The sequence below is a fragment of the Saccopteryx leptura genome, chromosome 1 (genome assembly GCF_036850995.1).
Source record: "Saccopteryx leptura isolate mSacLep1 chromosome 1, mSacLep1_pri_phased_curated, whole genome shotgun sequence".
Taxonomy (NCBI): Eukaryota; Metazoa; Chordata; class Mammalia; order Chiroptera; family Emballonuridae; genus Saccopteryx; species Saccopteryx leptura.
The window spans coordinates 58,991,345-59,004,620 of NC_089503.1; the positions used below are offsets into that span (position 1 = coordinate 58,991,345).

At 41.6% G+C, this 13,276-nt stretch overlaps 1 protein-coding gene across 3 annotated transcripts in view; it reads left to right on the forward strand.

The window, feature by feature from the left end:
* Positions 1-13,276, forward strand: part of MRPL48 (mitochondrial ribosomal protein L48) — a 358,297-nt gene that overhangs the window by 287,371 nt on the left and 57,650 nt on the right. For all 3 annotated transcript variants that reach the window (XM_066368441.1, XM_066368430.1, XM_066368450.1), the window contains exons 2-3: positions 5,237-5,289; positions 9,601-9,638. In XM_066368441.1, the coding sequence (XP_066224538.1) occupies positions 5,237-5,289; positions 9,601-9,638 (91 nt within the window). The remainder of the gene's footprint in view (positions 1-5,236; positions 5,290-9,600; positions 9,639-13,276) is intronic.

Consider the following 13,276-nt stretch of genomic DNA (forward strand, 5'->3'; position numbering starts at 1 on the left):
CGGTTTGCTGTAGCCCCACCATCAAGGCACATATGAGAAAGCAATCAATGAACAACTAAGGTGTCGCAAGGAAAAACTGATGATTGATGCTTCTCATCTCTCTGCGTTCCTGTCTGTTCCTATCTATCCCTCTTTCTGACTCTCTCTCTGTCTCTGTAAAAAAAAAAAAAGAAAGCCATCAATGAACAACTAAGGTGCTGCAACAAAAAACTGATGCTTCTCATCTCCCTTTCTGTCTATCTGTCCGTACCTGTCCCTCTCTCTGTCTCTTTCTGTGTCTTTATTATAAAAAAAAAGGGGGGGGGGAGAATCATGATTTAGACACATGGTAGGTATTCCTCAAAGGATGTGGGTGTTTAACAGATGGTAGCATTGATTATCACTCATTCACTTCTTTCTAATTATTTCTTTATTCACCAAAACAAACCTTGATTGAATGTCTACAGTGTATCTGAGAGGAATGAGATATGACCCCTGCTCCTGAGGATCTTTTGGTTTAGCATACTGGTTTATGGGTGATACTAAGAGTTTTAGTCAATCTCTTGCAATATTATGCAAATTTTTGTATATCCGTGAATATATGTATTTGTCTGGAAAGAAGGTTTATAAGTTGGAGCAGATTCTCAGCAATATCTGTAACACCCCAAAAGCTCAGAACTTCTTTTGGCCATCTCCACCTTGATTTTCTGCCGTAAGTGCTTGTTGTTTATACCACTTATTGTGACCTAAACATATAATGATTACACTATTGTTTAGCTGTTTGATAGAAATGTATTCCCTTCTCTCCCCAGCCATTTGAACTGGGATAGGGATTGTGCTTACATTTTTAAAAAGCTTTATTGAGATATAATTCTAGCACCATACAATTCACTCATTTAAACTATACAATTTAATGGCTTTTAATATATTCAGAGTTGTGCACCCATCATTACAATCAGTTTTAGTACATTTTCATTACTAAAATGAAACCCCCTGTCCTTTGGCTGTTATCCCCAGACCCTCAGCCACTAATCCACTTTCTTTCTCTGTAGATTTGCCTATTCCCAGGATTTCACATAAATGTAGTCATACAATAATTTGGCTCTTATGACTGGTTGGTTTCACTTAGCATAATGTTTTTGTTTATTTGCTTGTTTGTTTTTTTTGCAAGAGAGAGACAGACAGAAAAGGAGAGAGATGAGAAGCGTCAACTTATAGTAGTGGCACTCCTAGTTGTTCATTGATTGCTTCTCATACATATCTTGATGGGGGGGGGGCGCCAGCAGAGCCAGTGACCCCTTGCTCAAGCCAGTGACCTTGGGCTTCAAGCCAGCAACCTTTGGGCTCAAGCTAGAAAGCCTGTGCTCCAGATGAGCCCACACTCAAGCTGGTGACTTCAAGGTTTTGAATCTGGGACCATAGTGTCCCAGTTCGACGCTCTATCCACTGTGCCACCATCTGGTCAGGCTTACTTAGCATAATGTTTTTGAAGTTCATCCATGTTGTTACATTTTGTTTTAATATTCTCTTTAATTTTCAGCACAGTAGTTGGCACATAATCTTTTTTTTTTTTTTTTATAAGAAATTTTTTTTTTTTTTTTTAAAGATTTTATTTATTCATTTTAGAGAAGGGGGAGAGAGAGGAGGGGGAGGTGCAGGAAGCATCAACTCCCATATGTGCCTTGACTGAGCAAGCCCAGGGTTTCGAACCGGCGACCTCAGCGTTCCAGGTCAACGCCTTATCCACTGCGCCACCACAAGTTAGGCCCACATAATCTTTTCTTTATTCTTTTTCTTTATTTTTTACTTTTTTAGTGAGAGAGAGAGACAGGAAGGGTGAGAGATGAAAACTGTCAACTCGTAGTTGTGTCACTTTAGTTCATTACTTTTCATACTTGCCTTGACCAGAGGGCTGCAGCCAAGCCAGAGACCCCTTGATCAAGCCAGCGATCTCAGGCTCAAGCCAGCAATCTTGGGCTTTAAGCCAGCAACCTTTGGGCTCAAGCCAGCGACCATGAGATTATGTCGATGATCCCACACTCAATCCGGTGACCCCGCACTTAAGCTGATGAGCCTGTACGCAAGCTGGCTGAGCCCACACTCAAGCCACATGAGCCTGTGCTCAAGCTGGTGACTTCAGGGTTTTGAACCTTGGACCTCAGCATCCCAGGTCAATGCTCTATCCACTGCACAACTACTGGTCAGTCAGCACAGAATAGTCTTTTTAAAAACTAAACTTTATTTTAGGCCCTGGCTGGTGGCTCAGTAGATAGAGCAGTGGCCAGCCTATGGACATCCTGCATTTGATTCCCAGTCAGGGCACACAGGAGAAGCAACCATCTGCCTCTTCCCTTCTCCCTCTCCCTCTCCTCTCCCTCTTCTCTTCCTGCAGCCAGTGGCCCGATTGGTTCGAGCATGGCCCCTAGTGTTTTGGATAGCTCCATTGGAGTGCATCGGCATCGGGCACTAAAAATAGCTGGGTACTCAAGCATTGGCCCCAGATGGGGTTGCTGGGTGGATCCCAAGTCTGCCTCATTATCTCCCCTCCTCTCACCTGAAAAAGAAAATAAATAAATAAATAAACATTATTTTAGAATAGTTTTAGAATTATCAATACAAAAAAGTTGCAAAGATAGTACAGAGAATTCCAGTGTACTGCACATCTAGTTTTCCCTATTATCTTACATTAGTGTGGTACTGTGACAGTTTCTTAGGTTTTCCTTTATTTCTGTATAAAGGGCTTAAAAATTTTTTTTTAAATACTACCAAACCTTTATTTACATAGTATGTTATTAGTCCAAGAGGAGACAGACAAAACAATGTCATAGAATAGAAAGTACAAAAATAGAACAAGCATATATAGATATTTGATATATAATGAAGGTGACATTTTAAATTACTTAGCAAAAAAGGTGGACTTTTATTTCTTTTTTAGCTTTTTATTAATTTTATTTTTTTAATGGGGCAACATCAATAAATCAGGATACATATATTCAAAGATAACAAGTCCAGGTTATCTTGTCGTTCAATTATGTTGCATACCCATCACCCAAAGTCAGATTGTCCTCTGTCACCTTCTATCTAGCTTTCTTTGTGCCCCTCCCCCTCCCCCTTTCCCTCTCCCTCTCCCCCCTCCCCCTGTAACCACCACACTCTTATCAATGTCTCTTAGTTTCACTTTTATGTAAAGGGCTTAAAATTTAATGATTGATTTTTAGTTGGAGAGGGAGAGAGAGAAAATGAGAGAGAGAGAAGCATCGATTTGCTGTTCCACTTATTCATACTGTTATTGGTTGATTCTTGTATGTGCCCTGACTGGGACTCAATCCTGCAACCTTGGCATGTTGGAAGAACACTCTAACCAACTGAGCTACCTGGCCAGGGCTAAAAGGCTTTTAACACATACATATCGAAGGAATTGAAACTTACCCATAGTGGACAGAATTTTCTCTTTATGTTGTGAGACCTTAAAGACAGTATTTATTATCATGTTACTTTATAGAAAGACTTCTATGTTAAACACTCCCTAAATAAAGCTATCCTTTATTTTTTCAGTAGGTGCCCAGTAGGACAGATTGAGATTGAAAGCACTGAGATGGCCAGAACCTCAGGCTTCCATTGCTACTGCCTCCTCTCGTTATTGTTTTGTTGATGTTGGTATCACTATTATTACTATTGAGAGAGACAGTATGCTGTAATAGAGGCATAGCCTTTGGAGTAAAACAGTTCTCTTAACTACTTATTAGCTCTAATTTCTTGGACTATAAAGTCAATGGGCCTTGGTGGCCTCACCTATAAAATTGCTTTGCAGTGTTTTAAGGATTAGGGAAGAAGTTAAGAGGGTCTGTCACATGGTTCCTGTTCTTGGCAAAAGCATAATAGTTATTGATCAATATTAGAAAAAAATAGATCAAATTGGGATGGGGAAATAAGGATTTTTAAAAAGGCAGCATGTAAATGTTAGAAGGAGAATGCAGGGTGCTGAGGAAGAAGCCCATTTGTGCAGAGAGAGAGAGAAGGGGTGCAGATGGGAACCAGAGGTGAGGGGCTTTTGCGAGCTCCACTAAGACTGGTGGGGCCTTTGATTCTAGGAGAAACAAGAGAAGATTCTCCTGGTTGTGGAACCGGATAATGTGTCAGTAGCTTTGTGAGCTCTGAATGAATGAAGAGAGAAGTGTTTTTCCTGTGTGTTTGCTGGTCAGCTGGTGCAAGACTTTAATAAAGAATGGCCCACCAGGCCCTGGCCGGTTGGCTCAGCGGTAGAGCGTCGGCCTGGCGTGCGGGGGACCCGGGTTTGATTCCCGGCCAGGGCACATAGGAGAAGTGCCCATTTGCTTCTCCACCCCCCTTCCTCTCTGTCTCTCTCTTCCCCTCCCGCAGCCAAGGCTCCCTTGGCCTCTGCCCCAGGCGCTAGAGTGGCTCTGGTCGCGGCACAGCGACGCCCCGGAGGGGCAGAGCATCGCCCCCTGGTGGGCAGAGCTTCGCCCCTGGTGGTCGTGCCGAGTGGATCCCGGTCGGGCGCTTGCGGAGTCTGTCTGACTGTCTCTCCCCGTTTCCAGCTTCAGAAAAATACAAAAAAAAAAAAAAAAGAATGGCCCACCAAAAAAAAAAAGGCAGCATGTAAAAAGGACTTCTAGGTGTTTTTTTGTTGTTGTTGTTGTTTTTTTGTATTTTTCTGAAGTTGGAAATGGGGAGGCAGCCAGACAGACTTCTGCATGCGCCCGACCGGAATCCACCCGGCATCCGGCATGCCCACCAGGGGGCGATGCTCTGCCCATCTTGGGCCTCGCTCTGTTGCAACCAGAGCCATTCTAGTGCCTGAGGCAGAGGCCACAGAGCCATCCTCAGCGCCCGGGCCAACTTTGCTCCAATGGAGCCTCGGCTGCGGGAGGGGAAGAGAGAGACAGAGAGGAAGGAGAGGGGGAGGGGTGGAGAAGCAGATGGGTGCTTCTCCTGTGTGCCCTGGCCGGGAATCGAACCTGGGACTCCTGCACGCCAGGCCAACGCTCTACCACTGAGCCAATCGGCCAGGGCCGGGGCTTCTAGTTTTTGAGCATTTTCTGCAGTGGCTGGAATAAGAAAAAAATATGACCTGGATTTACCTGCATGTTTGGTATTAACTATAGGACAGCTTCTTTGCTGGACAAGAGTCTTTGGGTCCTTTTGGTTTATGTACTATGGGTTTCTAGCCTCTGTGAAGAGGTGCTTGGAAATTTATCAGTCCTTAGATTGTTCTAATGTGGCTGTTTTGCTGTAGGTGCTGTGTTTGAAGAATGGTATCATTTTTAAGCAAGTCTTTCCCCACTTAAGGTAAGGATATTAATAACAGTAGTTAAATATAGTTAATATTTGCATTTTGCTAAGTAGTTTACACAACATTTTTTCATTATCTCCACTTGCATGTCTACAAGCATCTCAGGTGTGAACTCGGCCATTATGCTCTTTCACCAGCCTCAGTGAATGACAATTCCGTTCATCTGGTTGCTTAGACTAAAATGCTTGGAGTCATCCTTGATATTGCTATTACTGTACCTCTACATCCAATTTTTTTTGTTCTCTTTGTATTAATAATGATTTTATTTACATCTATTATTCTATATTAGTGATTTTTTTCTTTCTTTTTCTTTTTTAATTGAATTTATTGTAGTAACACTGGTTAACAAAATTATACAGGTTTCAGGTGCACAATTCTTCATACATTTTCAGGTGCACAATTCTGCACACATCTTCTGTACATTTTATTGTGTGTTCACCCTCCCCGCATATCCAATCCTTTAACAAATCCTATTAGTTCAACTTTTGAAATATTACCGAATTAGGCCCTGGCTTGTTGGCTCAGTGGTAGAGTGTCAGCCCGGCGTATAGAAGTTCCGGGTTTGATTTTGGTCAGGGCACACAGGAAAAGTGACCATCTGCTTCTCCCCTGCCCTTCACCTCCTGCAACTATGGCTTGAATGGGCAAGTTGGCCCTGGGCACTGAGTATGGCTCCATGGCCTTGCCTTAGTTGCTAAAATAGCTTAGTTGCTGAACAACGGAGTAGCAGGCTCAGATGGGCAGAATATCAGCCCTAGATGGGGGTTTCTGGGTGGATCCCAGTTAGGGCACATGTGATTGTCTGTCCACCTCCCTACCTCTCACTTCATTAAAAAAAGAAAAGAAGGCCCTGGCCGGTTGGCTCAGTGGTAGAGCATCGGCCTGGCATGCAGAAGTCCCGGGTTCGATTCCCGGCCAGGGCACACAGGAGAAGCGCCCATCTGCTTCTCCACCCCTCCCCCTCTCCTTCCTCTCTGTCTCTCTCTTCCCCTCCGCAGCGAGGCTCCATTGGAGCAAGGATGGCCCGGGCACTGGGGATGGCTCCTTGGCCTCTGCTCCAGGCGCTAGAGTGGCTCTGGTCGCAACAGAGCGACGCCCCGGAGGGGCAGAGCGTCGCCCCCTGGTGGGTGTGCCGGGTGGATCCCGGTCGGGCGCATGCGGGAGTCTGTCTGTCTCTCCCCGTTTCCAGCTTCAGAAAAAATACAAAAAAATACAAAAAAAAAAAAAAGAAAGAAAGAAAAGAAAAGAAAGGAAATATCACAGAATTAAACAAATTTTCACTTCCAGTTTCAGGTCTTATATTTTCTGTTTGCTAAACTACTAGGAACCAGCTCCCTATCTTCTTACCTACCATCATCCTGCCTTCTAACAAGTCTCCCTGTTTTCACTTTTGTCTTTTATTCTTCACGCTAAAATCATTGTGATTCTTTTTTTTTTTTTAATTTTTCCTAAGTGAGAAGCGGGACACAGAGAGACAGACTCTTGCATGCACCCTGACCAAGAGTCACCCAGCAGACCTCCTACCAGGTGATGCTCTGTTGCTTGGCAACTGAGCTATTTTAGCACCTGAGGTGAGGCCATGGAGCCATCCTCAGCGCCCAAAGCCAACTTGTTTCAACCAAGACAAGGCTGCAGGAATAGAAGAAAGGGATAGAGAGGGAGAAGGGAGAGAGGGAGAGGTGGAGAAGCAGATAGTCACTTCTCCTATGTGCCCTGACTGGGAATTGAACCTGGAACATCCACACACCAGGCTGACACTCTACCACTGAGCCAGCTGGCCAGGACCAGAGTGATTCTTTTAAAATCAAGTAAGCTCCCCTGGCCAGTTGGCTCAGTGGTAGAGCGTCAGCCTGGCGTGCAGGAGTCCCGGGTTCGATTCCCGGCCAGGGCACACAGGAGAAGCGCCCATCTGCTTCTCCACCCCTCCCCCTCTCCTTCCTCTCTGACTCTCTCTTCCCCTCCTGCAGCCGAGGCTCCATTGGAGCAAAGTTGGCCTGGGCGCTGAGGATGGCTCTGTGGCCTCTGCCTCAGGCGCTAGAATGGCCCTGATTGTGGCAGAGCAACGCCCAAGATGGGCAGAGCATCGCCCCGTGGTGGGCGTGCCGGGTGGATCCCAGTCGGGCGCATGCGGGAGTCTCTCTGTCTGCCTCCCTGTTTCCAGCTTCGGAAAAATGCAAAAAATAAAAATAAAAATAAAATAAAATAAAATAAAATAAAATCAAGTAAGCTCATGTCACCTCTCTCAGAGCTCTTCAATCTTAATCAGAATCAGATCTACAATGGTTACCATGGCTTACAAGCCTTTATATGATCTGTTCTCTTGTTGTGTACTACTACTTCCTCAGCTCTAGTCACACTGGCTCCCTTTCTATTCCTTGATGATCTGAGCACTCTCCTGCCTGGGGATCTTTGCACATTCTCGCCATAGATATCTATATGGTTTGCCTTCTGACTTTATTCAGGTTTGTGCCCAAATGTCATCTTATCAGAGAGGCCTTCCCTGACTACCCTTCCATCAATCTCTATCCCCTTACCTTGCTTTATTTTTCATAGCAGATATCACCGTCTGACACACTTTATATATATGAATGTATATATATACTTAAATTATCTGTCTTCCTCACCCTGCTTACTGGAATATAAGTATCATATGGATTAAGACTTTGCTAGTTTTGTTTACTACTGTATCCCTAGGGCCTAGAATGGTGTCTGACACATAGTAGGCATTTAATAAATATTTGTTTAATTAATTAATAACTTCATAATAGTCTAGTGAAACAAGTGATGTTATCTCAGTTTTCTGCATAAATAATTCAGAATTGTTAATTGATGACATAGCTAATATGAGTTGGAGTTAGAATTCAAACCTGTATTGCATATACAGTATGCTACTTCTCCATTATTTTTTTTAGATGATAATGAAGAGCATTTGGTAGTTTATTTATTTCTCTATTCAGTAGATATCCACTAAGTGTCTTATGTGTGGCAGTCACATGCTATGAAATAACAAATTGAATATCTTCCTGGACCATAGGACACTCATAAGCCTGGATGATTTTTTTTAGTCCTTTACATTTTTTGAAGACTTTTTCCTCTTATTGCCTTTCCATCTTAATCTATTTTTCCATTAACCAGTCAACTATTAAATATGCACTTACTTGGTACCATGTTAGGCATTTTACATGTTCTCTATAATCTTAACCAAAAGATCTTAACCAGAAAAATATAAATATTGTTATTTTACAAAAGAGGAAATAGGCTCTGAGAGTTTAAGATAGATTTTCAGTCCCATGAGATTGTACTATTATCTGTGTTGTAAAAATGAGATAACAATTGCAGAGATATAAAACAACTTGCCTAAGGTCACAGTTTTGAAATGGTGGAGTCAGCATTTAATTACAGATCATCTTGTCTCTATCTTGTCCCACAGTTTAGTGTCAAAGCTTTGCAGGATCCTAGACTAAAATATTCTGATTACCTACTCAGCCAAACAGAACCATTTTATTCTTCTCCATGTTCTCTGGCTTCTGTATCCAGTCTGGCTCTCATTGCTGTTCCTTCCTCTCTGTCCTCCCTGAGCATGTTCTAATAATGAAAGGCCATTACAAGAACCAAATCGCTGGTTCTCTTGCCTCAATCTCACCTCTCCCATTCATTTCTCACCTACTGCCAGGGTTAACGTTCTAAAACTTAAACTTGACTATATCACTCCTGTGCTTAAATTTTGCCAGGAGATTCCCACTACCTACACAGATTAAAGACCAAACTCCTTAGCACAGTGTACAAAGTTTTTCATAATCTGGACCCTGATTACCACTTTCCCCCTGTTCCCTTCTCTGGCTTAAATTCCATTTATATCCAGCTACTTACTGTTCCTAAAACATACCACTTTTATCTCTCTGCTTAGAATGCTTTACCTGTAAGGGTAAATAATCAAGAACAGCTCGTTTTTAAAGCTCAGCTCAAATAGTTTCACCTTCCAGGTGGAAATGATCACACTTTCCTTTGTGCTTCACCAAATCTTGTACACGTTTTTGTTTTGGATTAGTACTACATTGTGGCTTGCATTTGTTACGTATAGTATCTCTCACCCAACTAGAGACATTTACTTATTTTTGTATCCTCAAGACCTAGCACATTGTCTGGCACATAGTAAGTACTTAATATTTCTGGAAAGGAGAGAAGGAGAGAATAAGGAAATATCTAGCATTGACTTATCCTTAATGAGGAGTATACAAGTTTTGATAACTGTGCAAATAAATAGTAGGTATCTAATTGTATTCAACGTACTCTTTCCCTCTTTTTAGGTTCAAAACTTCAGGAGAGAATCCCATATGTTCTTCAGGTAAGCATTTATTTCCTGGTGTAGTCTGCCTGCATTAAGAGACTTTCTAACAGTGATAATTTTGGCTAGACGGATGCCTAACATAGCTTTGAGAAGAGTGGCTGGGACCAGATCTGAGCCTTTACATTGAATAGGACAGTAGGTGCGAACATAAAGTAATGTTAACAGCAAGAGATCTGCAGTTAGTTGGATTCCAAATCAACCACATATTTATATGGGACCTTTGCCTACCTCCCCATAGCTTGGTTTCCTCACTTAAAAAATGGGGATTCCTCACTTAAAAAATTATAGAATAACTACAGTGAATTACTTGAAGATTCAATGAGATTGAACACATAAAGTGCTCAAAAATGTTAGGTGTTTTGTGTAAGGTATTTTTCCCCGCCGAGAAGGAAGGAATGGGCCAGAGCCACAAAGTGTGGAATAGCAAACGGCTTTATTGAGTACAGAGCGCATCCCGCCCGGCAAGGTTTCCTGGCCCCGAAGAAAGAAAGATGGAGGAGATGGAGGCTAGGGAAGTTGCACGGATTAAACCGCGTGGGAGATATTTAAAGGGTCCCTCTAGGGAAGTGGAGCTAACATGACGTGGTGAAATCCCACTGGCTGGCAGACGATGGCTTTTTTCCAAACGGTTCCTGTGAAGCCTCCTTTTGGCGCACTTGGTTGTGGGCGGTCCTAGCCAAAGTTCTCGGGTCTGAGTTCCCCACGTGACCATCCCCCATTATCCACCGACCTTACATTTTGTTTTTGTTATTATTTGTATTATTAGTGCTACTATTCCAGACCTGTCTTTCATGTCTGTCATCTCAAAGGTTAGGATTTTGTCTAAAATGAATGTCCATTCAATCTGATTGACTCAATAAACTTTAATCTGTTTCAACCTAATGACTTGCCATTTTCGCTTTGTGTATTATGTGAGAAATTTGAAAGCTGTTGTTGTATTTTAATGACATCTCTCATTTGTCTAAAGAGTATCAGAGCAAAGGAATGGGAGTAAAGAAGGGAACTAACATTTACTGAGTGCCTAATATGTGCCAGGCAGTGTAAAAGAGGTTTTATATTTGTTAATTATTTCAGATGTATAGAGAATCACCATTTCTTCTAGCCCCAAAACCCAGCATCACAAAATATGGGATTCTTTTTATTATTCATTCTCTCAACAAATATTTATTGTACCAGGATCTGTTTTAGATGTTGGGGCTACGAAATTAAGAGGGTACAGTTGTTGCCATTTGGAAGCTAACAGTCTTGTAAGAAGTAATTTTTTACATAGGTACTAAACTCATAGACCTTGACCATAGAGAATAATTTCTGAATTTGACTCCAAAGGCAAGGGAAGTAAAGGCAAAAATAAATGAATGAGACTATCTCAAACTAAAAAGCTTCTGCACAACGAAAGAAACTGACAACAAAACAAATAGCCAACTAAATGGGAGATAATATTGCAAACAACAACTCAGATAAGGGGTTAATTTCCAAAATATATAAAGAACTCACAAAGCTCAGCAACAAACAAGCAAACAATCCAATTAGAAAATGGGGAGAGGACCTGAACAGACACTTCTCCCAAGAAGACATACAAATGGCCAACAGATATATGAAAAGATGCTCATCTTCACTAGCTATTCGAGAAATGCAAATCAAAACTACAATGAGATACCACCTCACACCTGTTAGATTGGCAATTGTCAACAAGACAGGTAATAACAAGTGTTGGAAAGGCTGTGGAGAAAAAGGAACCCTCATCCACTGTTGGTAGAAATGCAAATTAGTACAAACATTATGGAAGAAAGTATGGTGGTTCCTCAAAAAATTAAGAATAGAACTACCATATGACCCAGCAATCCCTCTAATGGGTATCTATCACCAAAACTTGAAAACGTTGGTATGTAAAGACACATGCACCCCAGTGTTCATCGCAGCATTATTCACAGTGGCTAAGACATGGAAACAACCAAAGTATCCTTTGATAGAGGATTGGATAAAGATGTGGTACAATAGAATACTATTCAGCCATAAGAAATGATAACATAGTGTCATTTACGACAACATAGATGGACCTTGAGAACATTATAGTGAGTGAAATAAGTAAATCAGAAAAAGCTAAGAACTGTATGATTTCACATGTAGGTTGGATATATATATATATATATATATATATATATATATATATTTAAAGTATCAATGTTAAATCCTGTTTTTTTTAATTTTTATTTATTTTTTTACAGAGACAGGGAGTGAGTCAGAGAGAGGGATAGACAGGGACAGACAGACAGGAACGAAGAGAGATGAGAAGCATCAATCGTTAGTTTTCCATTGCACGTTGCAACACCTTAGTTGTTCATTGATTGCTTTCTCATATGTGCCTTGACCGTGGGCCTTCAGCAGACCGAGTAACCCCTTGCTGGAGCCAGTGATCTTGGGTTCAAGCTGGTGGGCTTTTGCTCAAACCAGATGAGCCTGCGCTCAAACTGGCGACCTCAGGGTCTCAAACCTAGGTCCTCTGCATCCCAGTCCCGAGGCTCTATCCACTGCGCCACCGCCTGGTCAGGCTAGGTTGGATATTAAACTGAGACTCATGAACATAGATAAAATTGAAGCAGTAGCCTGACCTGTGGTGGCGCAGTGGATCAAGTGTTGACCTGGAATGCTGAGGTTGCCAGTTCAAAACCCTGGGCTTGCCCGGTCAAGGCACATATGGGAGTTGATGCTTCCTGCTCCTCCCCGCCTTCTCTCTCTCTCTCTCTCTCTCTCTCTCTCTCTTCTCTAAAATGAATAAATAAATAAATATAAATAAAAATCTTCTTAAAAAACAAAATTATATAAAAAAAAAGTGAAGCAGTTACCAGGGGGAGGGGGATGGGAGAAGAGTATGAGGGAGGGGATGGGGAGAAGGGTGTAAAGAGGGACAAATATAATGTGACGGAAAATGATTTGACTTTGAGTGATGGGTGTACAACACCCATCATCAACAGTTCAAATGCTATAGAAATTTTCATCTGAAACCTATGTGCTCTTATTGATCAATGTCACCCTGTTAATTTTCTAAATAAAAAATAAAATTTTTTCCCCAAGAATACTACTGTGAACACTTATGTACCCACCACTTAGATTTAACTATTCTTAACATTTTGCTTTCTATATCAAACAATATAATATTTCACCTTTAAATACTTCAGCATGCATTTCTAGAAATAAGGATATTCTCTACATTCTGTTAAAGAGACACCAAACCATTGTCTCACACAACAAAGATGTCACTGGTGACCTTAGTGACGGCAGTGTCTTTGTAGGTGGGATTGGTCTGTGTGGAAATCAACCGAGTGGACAAGTGGATGGGAGTTCAGGAGTTAGAGAAAGTTATTATAGACAATATTTTCACAAAGTTTGACTTTGAATGAGATGAGAGAAAGTTGGCAGGAGATAGAGAGGGGTATGTGGCTCAGGAAAGTTTTTATTTTAATGGGTATTTTTCACCTAATTACACTTTTTATTTTGGAAGGTATAAACAGAGCAAAAAATATAACGTCAAATAAACCCAGTTTTGGAAATTAACATTTAAAAATGTTTTTAATTAATTGATTGAGTTTAGAGAGAGAGGGAAAGAGAGCAACATCAATTTGTTGTTTCACTTATTT